Source organism: Magnolia sinica, chromosome 14 (assembly GCF_029962835.1).
Source record: "Magnolia sinica isolate HGM2019 chromosome 14, MsV1, whole genome shotgun sequence".
NCBI classification, from domain to species: Eukaryota; Viridiplantae; Streptophyta; class Magnoliopsida; order Magnoliales; family Magnoliaceae; genus Magnolia; species Magnolia sinica.
In genome coordinates, this window is record NC_080586.1 from 24910687 (window position 1) to 24923047 (window position 12361).

The 12361-nt window shown below is 40.5% G+C and overlaps 1 protein-coding gene across 1 annotated transcript; it reads left to right on the top strand.

The window, feature by feature from the left end:
- The first annotated feature begins 397 nt into the window (after nucleotides 1-397).
- On the top strand, nucleotides 398-6670 carry LOC131225250 (kinesin-like protein KIN-14U). Its single transcript, XM_058220749.1, has 11 exons — nucleotides 398-555; nucleotides 1443-1726; nucleotides 1823-1906; nucleotides 2201-2362; nucleotides 2484-2590; nucleotides 2681-2865; nucleotides 3382-3546; nucleotides 3635-3853; nucleotides 4652-4689; nucleotides 4800-4927; nucleotides 5409-6670. The coding sequence occupies exons 2-11, from the start codon at nucleotides 1510-1512 to the stop codon at nucleotides 6039-6041; spliced, it is 1938 nt and encodes a 645-aa protein (XP_058076732.1). The 5' UTR covers nucleotides 398-555; nucleotides 1443-1509; the 3' UTR covers nucleotides 6042-6670.
- Nucleotides 6671-12361: the final 5691 nt, after the last annotated feature.

Below are 12361 nucleotides of genomic sequence, written 5' to 3' on the forward strand. Positions count from 1 at the left end.
TTCACTTCATCCAGGTCCCTGTGACTTTGTCAACAGGCTGGTTGGTTGCAAATATACATTACGGTGGACCATAGGAAGTTTTTAACGGTAATCGCTCAATGACCATTGTTTCCTGTGGTGTGGTCCACCTGGGATATGCATCTGCTTCATTTTTGAGATATTACAATAAAATAATCTGGAAAATCTGATGGACGGCGTGGATATACAACGTATACATCTAGGTAGGCCCACGGCTAGGGTCGCAGCTAATCCGCGTTCTAGGTCTGAGCACGTGTTAAAACAAAAGAACGAGAAAAACTAAAAAACAAAAAAGCAAACAGTTCCACTAACGGCAGAAAAGGTTGCCGTTAACTCCAAGATTGTGTAGGAAGGGAAATAGAACCGCAGTCAAAGCTTTCCCACCAAACCCAAAGTAAAGGGTATTCGCTTCCAAATTACAAGAATACCCCTAAGGCTCCTGTCTGAAAAGAGAGGGGAAAAGGAAGTGCTTTCCAGGAGAAGGGCTTGCTGTCTTTGATTCGATGATGGATATGGATTGCATAGATCTGAAGCAATGTAAGTGCTCTTATTATTGCTATTCATGTTTGTTTGAACTTAGAATTTGAAAATGCGAGCTAAGATTGCATTAAAGAAACCCTAATTGGGGATGTTTGGAAAATGAAGGGATGATCTTGAAATGAGTTTCACCTTAATGTTTAGGGTGATGTGGATACATTTGGGAATTTGTATTCAAATCTGAGAGTCTCTCTCTTTCTCTGTGTGTGTGTCTGTCTCTCACTCTCTTGAGGTTTTTTTTTTTTTTTTTTTTTTTTCCAGCTTTGCTTCTGTGTGTGTGTGTGTGTGTGTTTCTGTCTGTCTTTTCTTAGAATTTTTTTTTTCCCCCAGCTTTGCTTCTCTCTCTCTCTCTCTCTCTCTCTCTCTCTCTCTCTCTGCGTGTTGGTGTGTGTGTGTTTTCAACTTTGCCCGTCTCTCTTTTATTGTTTTATCTTTGCTTCGTATTTTACTCTCCCTGTCTATCTGTCAGCCTGTCTAGCTCTTTGAATATTTTTATCATCTCTGTTTTCTGGTTTTTTACTCTCTCTCTCTCTCTCTCTCTCTCTCTCTCTCTCTCTCTCTTTGCTTTCACGTTACCACACTGTAGAATATTGTTTCAATCTTCACCCAGCTACTGTTTTTTTGCAGTAGGTGGCCTTACTTTCAGCTTCACGATCCATAAACAAATTTTTTTTTTCCTTTTACCACATTGCAAGGAGTGATCGTAGGAATTTATGGGTATCTAGCATTTTCTTAGATAACCGACAGTTGAGGAATTGGTGGGTCCTTCGCTGTTTGCTTTCTGAAAATATTGGGTCTTGATATTTTAGCGAGTTGAATGTGAATTCATTCAGTTCTTCCTGATCTAGGAGCTTCCAAATTCAAGTGTTTTTCGATGTTTTGTGTAGGAGAAGAAGAGGGATTGTAGACTAGGGAATTGTGCTTTGTGGGTTTTCTGTTAGTTTCTTCCCAAAGATGTTCGAAGAATCCTCCGAACAGATCTCTCCGCCTTCAGAAGAAGTGGGAGAACCTCTGGAGACTTCTCTTGGGTTGAAGTTGGATTCATTCAATGGGCTTCCAGCTGTTTCTCAATTGCCTGAGTCGCCTCCTGTTCCAACTGTTTACACGGATGTAAATGTGGTACCTGAGCATGAAAAGAAAGGGCTCGAAGAAGCAATTTCAAACCTCCAAGGCAAGAGCTTTTATCTTAGTTCTTCCATTTGTGATTGTGCTTTGATCTCATCTTTGAATGTTGAGCCTTCTCTTTGAATCTGATTTGGGTTTGTAGGAGAAATCACGGCATTGAGATCTAAGCGTCATTCTTTAAAAGAAAAACGGAGACAAGCACTAAATACAATATTGGACATCAAAGGTAATCGATAGGACTCTAAATGCGTCACACTGGTGAGTTTGGGTGTCCCTAGAAAAATGCTGTTGGACAGGGTATTTCTTCCCAAAATAATATCCAATCCATTTCAAGTTGGAGCTGAAATGCACCAGATATTGATTTGGCAAACGGATGGTTATCTGTTTCCCCACGCCCTCTATCCCACAAAAGAATGATCTGGGGTGCATCCAAATGCAATATATATATATATATATATATATATAAAAATAAAATCTTGTGGTAGTGGGTCTTTTTGAATGAATTGACTTTGGTTTCCAGGCAGCATTAGAGTTTTTTGTCGAGTTCGCCCCTTCCTATCAATCGATAGGAGAAAGATCCATCGATCCATTTCTACTGGATCAGATAATATCATAGTTAGATCTGCCGGGTGTAGGAAAGAATTCAATTTCGATAAGGTTTTTCCTCAGGAGGCGACACAAGGTAAGCACCATCTAGTGCCAATTGATTTTAATTAGACCAATTTTCTTGATCTTTATTTCTTCTATATATATATATATATATATTCTAAAATAAAAGATTCTGCTTCTTTCAATCTTTGTAGAAGACGTTTTCGTAGAAGTCGAGCCAGTTCTCAAATCTGCACTTGATGGGCATAATGTATGCATTTTCGCATTTGGTCAGACTGGCACTGGGAAGACCTTTACTATGGTCAGTGACAGTAACTTGGGTTCTTTTGTATTTGTGTTCTTGAATTTGTTCTCTAGCATTAATACTTGGTGGGTTGAGCTAATTCTCCAGGAAGGGACAAGTGATCAGCCGGGGATTGTTCCTCGAGCTATGGAAGAACTCTTCCATCAAGCTTCTCAAGATAGCTCTGTCTCTTTTACTTTCTCAATGAGCATGTTGGAGGTTTACATGGGTAGTCTGCGGGATCTACTGGCACAAAAGCCATCATCAAGAATGGGGGAATCAGTCTCTAAATGGTACAGATTTTGTTATATCTGGTAAATTAGTAAGAAAAGTGCTAAGACAATCTACTTAAAGTGGATTGAGAAAGATCTTAATGGCATTAGTGCTAACATGGAATGCATATGCAAGTCTGGGCCATTAATTAGGTGATGCTGACAGTGAACATCACCTCGAACATCACCTCGTCAATAAATCAGAATGGTGAACGCATCAGGTGGGCCACCTGTGCATGAGAAAAATGGACGGTTAGAAAATAATGATTGTCAGTTCATGTTCAAGATACATTCGTGACCCGTCTGATGAGCAGACCTGCCTGATTTTCGGTCCAGGGCATGTTCACAATATCCCCACTTGATGAATGGTCCAGACATCTCACATATGCCATATTCATAAGTGTTCCAGAAAGATCTTCTCCGTTATTCTTTGCATGAATCTTATGAATCTACTTCTCAATTGAAAAATACGGGTCATAGTTTTCCAATTTTACATCCTTTGGTAGATTGCTTATCGTCGCCTAGTTGGTTCTACAGTGCTCTCAACATTCAAACAGGTTCTAATGGGTCCGTGGAAATAGAGAGGCTCACTGATGTGGCAATAACTGATTTTACGCAAGCAAGTCGGTGGTATGCCAAAGGGAGAAGAGCCCGATCTACGTCGTGGACGAATGTCAATGAGGCATCTAGCAGATCTCATTGGTGGGGTCTCATGCTCCTGAGTTTACACAGTTCTTATGCTGTAATTTGGATTGGCCATTCTTTTATCCCTTTAGTTTCATGTATGCAGCTTGACTAGAATTATCATTGGCCGATCTGGGGACACCAAAGAAGGTAAAACAGAACCTAGCAAATTGTGGATGGTGGACCTTGGAGGAAGTGAGCGGTTGCTGAAGACGGGAGCTATTGGTCAGACACTGAATGAAGGAAAAGCTATAAATTTGTCGCTATCAGCTCTTGGAGATGTCATCGCAGCACTGAAAAGAAAGCGTAATCACGTTCCTTACAGGCATATCCTCAGTTGATGTTGGTCTTTTCTTACGCTGCGTTTGGATGCATTATCGTAACTGAATTGAATTGCAATAATTAAATCAGTAGAGAGGAAATGACCAAATGCTGATAACCTCTGAATTCATAATGAGGAAGTAGCCCCCCTCAAATTGGCAGCTATATAACCTGCATTCCTTTCAAATCCATCTTGAAACTCATGTAATTTTTCACTCTTAAAAAAAAAAAAAAAAAAAAAACCTCGTGTAATTTCAATTTGGAGCCTAGTCCCTCAATAGCCCTACTCAGAAAGGTAACCCCAATCAGTCATCTCCTTTTAATTGGATTAAATGTTACAGTTCAATTCATAGGAATTATATGATATGCTACTGTCCATTTGGCAGCATGCTTGAGTTTATTCTGACAAGTGATAATCCAGGTTTGAGACCATTGGTTTGTTGTGCTCCATCTTGGATGGAACATGGTCTCAAAAATCCCCTGGATGGGACAATCTCAACCCTTAGTTTGTGGCCTACAGATAAATAGTTAGAGGTGAATACAATAGTGATCAACTTAAAAATGTTCTACAAGATTAGCTGTGGCAGTCTTCCACCAAGAAGATGATAAATGGTCTGGGTTACCAAACTCAGGCCCCACTTATCAGAAACTCAGAAATGAAAATCCGCATGTGCCATGCAAAGATGGAGGTCATGTATCATATAATTTGTTTTCAATGGAATCTTGCATCCCAACAGTTTCTTCTTTTACTAATATCGTGAATTTCATGATGTTTCACTCCCTATTGTTTTCCTGTTTGCAGGAATAGCAAGCTGACTCAAATTCTCAGAGATTCTCTTGGTAGAGCGCAACAACTAGAATTTAATTTTTGAAAATTTATATTTACAGAACTTTTCTTTGATGTGAAGATGATTTATACATGTTGAACTCTCTTCCTATGTTTGATTTAGGCGATGGTTCAAAAGCTTTGATGCTTGTGCACGTTAGTCCAAGTGTAGATGATGTTGGAGAGACGATCTGCTCATTGAACTTTGCGGGAAGAGCAAGATCTGTAGAATCCAATAGAGAACTTCCAGAGGCAATTAACTCTCTAATTTCTTCAGACATGTTCTGCTACATATCTTTGAAGTGTTTGATCAATATTTGCTTGGCCTAATAGACTGCGCATGTGAATGGTTCATATGATTGGCCTATAGTGGATGGAGAAACCCAAGGATCTCCCCAATTGATTATCCTAACAATCCGATTGGGCCCCTGTGACCAATGGTTGTAATTATCTTTTTCATTGGATGGTTAGGATCGTCCAATAGTGCAGACAGTAGGGTGTTGCCTGTTCCATGGTGGGCCCCACCTGATGAGAAGCTTTGGTTACAGAAAGATGGACTCCACCTCTGTCATGATTGGGTCAATAAGAAAATGCCATTCTTTCTGGTCAAGCATTATAGGATACCTTTCTATTCTGTCCTGCCTGTAGAATTTCAATTTGCAATTCCTGCACAGGTCATTCCTAATTAAAATTCCTGCATAGGTCATTCCTAATTAAACCTGTCTTTGTTTAGGACTTGAAGAAGCAGAAGGAGAAGAGGATTGCTGAGCTGGATCAGCAGATGAGGGATGCCGAAGAAGAATGCCAGAAGATCAGAAATCACATACTCGCAGCAGAGTTCCTGTTACAGGAAAAGAAGAAGCTTTATTCGGTTACCTACCAACAACAGGAAGACCAAAAAGAATTCCCAAAAGGCCCTCAAGCAGACCACACAAAAATCACAGAAAGTCCCCGAACTGCCGAAAAAGCTGTCCGCAGGAGCAGTTCTAATTCGCTTCCTCACTTCATGACTTCTACAGCATGCAGTCGCCATCGGCAAGGTGTGGATGGAGAGACGAGTGGAAGAGTGAGAATGCTGAGATCTGGAAATGGAAGCTCAATCGAACTGTTTGGATCCCAATCCCTCAGTTATCCAGACCAATATTTCAGAGCACACTTACGGAGCACAAAGATCAAGCACGTGACCCAAGATGCCAGAAAACCCGGGCAGGGAGAGCCAAACTCTCCCCACATGGAAAGTCCAAAATTCAGCAGCTTGGGCTCGAGGTCATCATCAATTCCCCGAAACAAGAGGGTCTCGACATCTTATTCGAATTTTAGAGTTCCAACATGTCATCACCGAAGAAGAATGTCTGACCTGAGCTAAGGAAAAGAATGGCATTTGGCTTGCCCCACATGTGGGGACATCCGAGCTGTGCATAAGGTGGGCGTCACCATTAAGATGACCAGACGCAAAAGAGTCCAATCTCAAGTTACACATACATTGAATGTTGACAGTGGGTAATTTCTTTTAAACCATCAACAGCTTTGGAACATGCATAGCTCATCTGATGAATTGAACTAGACTTTTGGACCAGGTCATCTGCATGGTTGAACCCAACTTTCCCTTGTTCTGAGATATTCCCACATGTGCTGGGTTGGCTTGTTTGGCTGCATGTAGATGTGCATGGAGCACCAGAAATTAAACTGTTGTGAAGACATGGGCAAAGCATCAGAAGAGGTGTCGTGACATGATGTATGGTGGCAATCTTTAGTTCTTTGTAAAATGCAGTATTCAATGATGTAACTAGGGGTATACTAGGGAGTTTTGTGTTATCTTCCTCAAGGATGTATGCTAGGAGTGTTGTGTCCTTGGAGCATGGTTGTCTCTTCTGTCTGAATCTGTTGATTGTTTGCTTGTATTCTTACTCAGCTTGCAAAAGGTTAACATTAAACATAGGTTGTGATTGGTTTGAGGAAATTATGAAATACATGAAAATCTACTCATTGCTTGCACATTATACCCAGATTTTAACTTGTATAAGTAGGGCCCATGGTTCAGCTATTTCCTTTGTTGGTGTTATGGTGCATGTCTTGGATAGATCAATCTGAAAATCATAGCTCGATCGTGGGTTTTTTTATTTTTTTATTTGTAAGTCGAATGTGAATCATGGCTATGTTTCTTTTTGGCTCAGTATTTGTGGAGCACAATGACTGAAAGGAGTGGTATAAAGACTATTTTTGGTCGTGGTTCATTCATGATGGGCTCCTGAACAATCAACCTTTTTTTTTTTTTTGTTAGGACACCCCACTGTCAGTTCACACTTCACTATTAGCCACCCCCACTAGGGAATTGATGCCAAGACCTGAGTGTTGAAACGAGGTATCTTTCACTCAGTCTACCACTTGAGCTATGGATCAGGGTGTCTGAACAATCAACCTTGAACGGTCCTAGGGTTCACTAATTGGTTGGTTTTTGGGGAGAACTAACACACGCACTCTAACTCAAAAACTCCACTAAAGCTTGGCGGGCTATAAAGCACTAACCAAACCTGGTATCACCTTGCTATCATAATAAGGATTGTTCTAGCAAACCTCGTACGTTTTTTTCCAGCAAACATTGTACCTTTCAGAATCATATCATAAATTAAAACAAAAGCCATATTGTAACATACATATCATCTTTAGTTATCATATTGTAACATACAGATCATCTTTAGTTATCCTAATATGTTTTCTATACTTCCTATTTCTGAATAGGGGAATCGAACTCTCTCCTTCATCTTTTCTTGAGTACTCTCCCTTTAGGATGAAAAGGAAGGGTTGAGAGCCTCCTTTCCTTCTCCTCTTTTGAATCTTCTCACCCCCTTTAATACCTTGTCACCTTTCTTTATCATGCTTTTGGTGGTGTGAAAGCAAGATAGAAAGGTGTTTATGCTCCTTAGGAATTAGGGTTCCTAGCCCTTTGGAGTTGGGTTGGTTGTATTTTTCATTTTTTTTTTTCATTTTCTTTTCTTTGTTTGCTTCAAGCCTGTTGGCTCTCTCAATAAAATTCTCAATTTTCAAAAAAGTTAAAAGCATCCTCGACATGCTCTCAATTTATGCAAGTCACACATCGTATGCCTACCTTACGTGAGTCACACTAGCACAATACTCTCTGCAATCACTTCTCTTCACCCTCCCATGTTTTGCAAACCACTTCCTCTCTCCATGTGTATTGCAGTGTTATGCCCGCTAGTACTAAATTGCATATTTTAACGTAGAGCGGGTTGTAGATAATTTCATGGCCAAGATGGACCAGAAAAGGCCCTATCGGAGAAGGAGATGATCCAGACCATTAGAACTTAAAATGGACGGAATGAGTTATCGGACATAAAATATATGATTTTGGGGTAGGACGAGCTACTTTAGCCACCCAACCCTGCTATGCCGGGTTGCGCAAGCCGGATTTACGAAATACTATCAGGTCGACGGTCATTTTCCTGTTGTAATTCCATTTTTACTATAGATAGTAAGTTTTAGTTTGATTATAACTCTTCATCCGTTGGGCTTTAGGAGTTGTGCCCAACATGAAAAGTGCTTAGAATAATTAGGAGAACAAAGTGGTGAAGCCAAATAGGACACTTACTATTTTTGGCCGAAAACCTTGCGCACTAGTAGACATCATGACCGTCTATAAATAGTAAGTTTACTATTTATAGTAGACATCATGACCGTCTATAAATAGTAAGTTTACTATTTATAGTAACTCACGATTTCTAAGAGTTTTAGTTGTAGTTTGATTCCAAAATTTCTTCCATGGCTTAGTATCCCTATTTAAAGGGTTGTAGACTCGTTTATTTTATTCATCAATCAATTTCAAATTCTATAGAATTAATTTTCTATTTTTCTTGTTCTTTTCCTCGTGGATTTGAGAAGTCTTTGTGGGGAGCTCAGAGAAGTTATGTGGATTCGGAATAGTTATCCCCTTGAGGAAGACATTGGTCGACTTCACATCCTTCTATGTCATATTTCGAAAACTTGCTAAGCCCACTTGATCCTAATTAAGGAAGACTCGTCGAGTTATGGTGGGATTTTAACTCGACTTGGAGGAATTTTAAGGCCGTGTCATTGGGGAATTGGGTCCTAGTTGTGGCTCGATCTTGAGTGAGGATGACTCATCGAGTTGACTCGACCTTTTGGTTAACTCAACATGACTTGCAATGACTTGAACTAAGTCACTTCGTTTGACATAGTTTTTTATTAGTAAGGTGTAGGAGGAGAGTTTAACTCTAGACCTTCGCTACAGATGACAAACTTAAACATTATGACATTCATTGTGTTGGTATTAAAATCTCTATTTTATATTTCTTATACTATTTTAATTTTTAAATACTTGCTATTTGTGGAATTTTTAACTTACATTATTAAATGTTTAGTATAGGTGGGTTGAGTGACTTGACTCGGCAATTGAGTTGTGTTCATTTTTGGGTTTTTGAAACATGCTACATCAAAAGGGAGTAATCTACCACCCCATGAGAGTTACTCCACATTAAGTAGAAATAATTGATTTCCAAAGACTACTCTCTTCTCTACCGAACTTCTAGGTTTATTTTCCTGGCCGGGCCGAATTAACTTCATCTAGCCTCTTGTCCATCTTTTTGTTGACGAAGGGCAAGCCATTGTCGGTGATGATGGTGTGTAAGACTTTGTATCGGTTGATGATATTGTTCTTTATAAATTTGATCACTTGAGATGCTATTATAGTGGTGTAGGATGCTGCTTCTACCCACTTTGTGAAGTAGTCGACTGCCACAAGTATGTACTCATGACCATTTGAAGCTTTCGGATTTACCTTTCCGATGATGTCGATACCCCACATAGAGAAAGGCCATGTCGTAGTTAGGTTGTATAGCTCTGAGTTTAGGGTATGTATTTGATTTGCATGCTCTTGACACTTGAAATACTTCCTGACATGTTGGTAGCAGTTTGTCTCCATAGTCATCTAGTAGTAGTCGAGTTGTAGAATCTTCTTGCCATCATGTGTTCGTTCATGTGTAGGCCGCACACTCCGTCGTGGACCTCTTCCATAATCTTTATAGCTTTGGATTTGTCGATGCATTTGAGGATAATTTGATTATAGGATTGCTTGTAGAGAATTTCACTGCTGATTGTGAACTGTCCCACCAGACGTTGGATGGTTCAGCGGTCGGTTGATGTAACTTCTTCTAGGTACTCCTGTCTTTCAAGATATCGTTTTATGTCAGTATACCAGATTTTTTTGATAGGATTGGCTTCGACCTCTTCAATTTATAGGCAGAAGGCATGTTCATCTTGAAGTTCAACTGTGAGTTCCCATTCTGAAGCTTCTCTTAGTATCTCCAACATTAATGTTAATGTGGTGAGAGTGTAATGCCCTGAATTTTGAGGGTCGAGTAATATCGGACTCCCAAAATTTTGAGTGCCACTTATGCTTGGCAGATTCAGCTAATTCGGGTTCCATTTGATTAGTGTATGAGCATTACAAAAATTAAATGGGTCATGCGGCATAAACTGAAATTAACCTAACTAGATTAGAGCATGACTAAATAAAGGGTGAGTTTACTCTCAGTGTACGGGACCATGTCCCGATAAAATACATACAGTCTAAAAAATACAAAATATCCTCTGCCCTAAGGCCCCATCGCGGGCCCTAGGGTAGCCTACGACGACCCGCCCAGCAGCTGAAAGTATGAGAGCTCTTCCTTAACATTTATAGTTGCCTCATCCAGCGCGTCAGTCTTTGTGATACTTGCATCTAAGATAAGGTCTGGTTAGTGTTATAAAACACTGTCACATAGTGAGAGTGAGTGATCAATTCATAATTCTATTAGCATCAAGTTACACAAGTTATCAATTCCACAGGCACAATTAATGAAAAGCAACTAAGCATACGATTCCTAAATACTCTTATTAATGTACTTGCATGGTATTATGACCATGCCCTCGCCATCCAACACTCTCTCAAGCGACTCTATCTATACGTTTTTATGTGACCAACACTCCCTTAATGCGACCTTGACTGCTGAGTCGCCAATCTAACTAATGCAATGCGACAGTGATTATGTTAGCCGAGTATTTAGTTATGTCTATTTGTTAAGCAAGATTGGGAAAAGTGAGGTATTCTCATGAAATTAATGCCCTAATCCAATCACGAGGCCCAGGGCGGCTATAGCGGCCTTGTGTCTGTGATCCTTGATCTGTCTGGGTTCGTCACTCCCAGCTGACTCATATGAAAGGCGGGTCTATAAACTGGGTTGCTCGCGATCAATATGGGGAGGCTTGTCACCCCAACGTAGGCCAACAACTTGAGGATGGTATCCCATACTAACATGTCTGGCTCACAAGTCTTGTGGATCGTATTATAGCGGTTGTAAGTGGGCGTTACAGGGGTGTGGGGTGCGTCAAGTTCAAACAAGCATGATCATACATGGTGAACACACATCATTGGCCAGCTAGTGGACTAATCCGGCTGATTCAGATGAACTACGACGCATCTAGCACTAGATGCGAACATCCCATGTAGTCCAACTACTGCCGACTATCCGTGTTCGACCTGGATCGGTCGGATCGGCCCCTAGGCAGCCAATCTAATAGTGCTGCTTGTACGACTTTTGCAATTTGCTGGCTAACCCAATTGGCTAGTCAGTTAATATTTCACAGCAGGTCACATACATTACTTATTTCAGAAAATTGCAGGTATGCATGGCATTAAATTTGGGCATTCTATTCGAATCGAACATTATGATGAACATACGGTTACATTGCCCCAAATCATCGCAGACTTCAAAATTATCAAGCAATTAGTTGCATGTGACAGAAAATAAAATCATAGACATTGGTTTAATAGTTTTAGCCTAATTTAGCATGAAAGCAAAGTTTAGTTACACTAAGCATGATTTACAAATTCATGGAAGACTAACAATCAAAGGTTACTCACTGATTAACATGTGCATCATAATTTTATACAACACAGTCATTATTTGTGACCTAGGTTCGATAATTGGTCACTTAAGGATAATGGTCTGTACCTAAAGTAGTTCTCCAATTTGTGGTGGCTTCTAAGGTTTCGGGTCCGTGAATTGGTGTATTGAAGCCCTGCACCGATGGAATTAGCTTGTAAGGGCACATGCATGGCTTACAATGCCGAAATTCGAAGAGGGCTTAAGGATTACCTCTCTATTGTCGGTGGGTCGTTCTCTACGGGGGGGCGGAGTTGCGGACTCCGACATGGGCTGCAGTTGGAAATTCGTATGGGAGTGAGGGAGTGAATTTCTGGGCCTTATATAGCCTAGATTCTATGTCTAAATGGTCATGGGGGCTCTTTTTCTAGCATGCATGCCCCTTGTGGGCTGAATTTTAGTCCATAGGGCTATTTCAGGGGTCCGCTGGCCCATCTGCACCATGGGGTAGGTGCCCCATCATAGGATGAGCAATTGGTCCCAATTTGATAGAGATCGGATGCCTCGATCGACCGCAAGGACTCTACTTGCAATCAATGACTATTAATGTTTGATCAGGGCCATAGTTATATAGATATGAGCAGGAAAATATCCTTAATTTATTACTCGAGTTTGGTCGCAATTCGACAATCGGAAAGACACAACTTCACAATTTAGTGGCAGGGCCAACTTCACTTAAGTTTCAAGTTCAGGTCTAGGAGAGTCGCTCGTTTCAAGCACTTCCTTC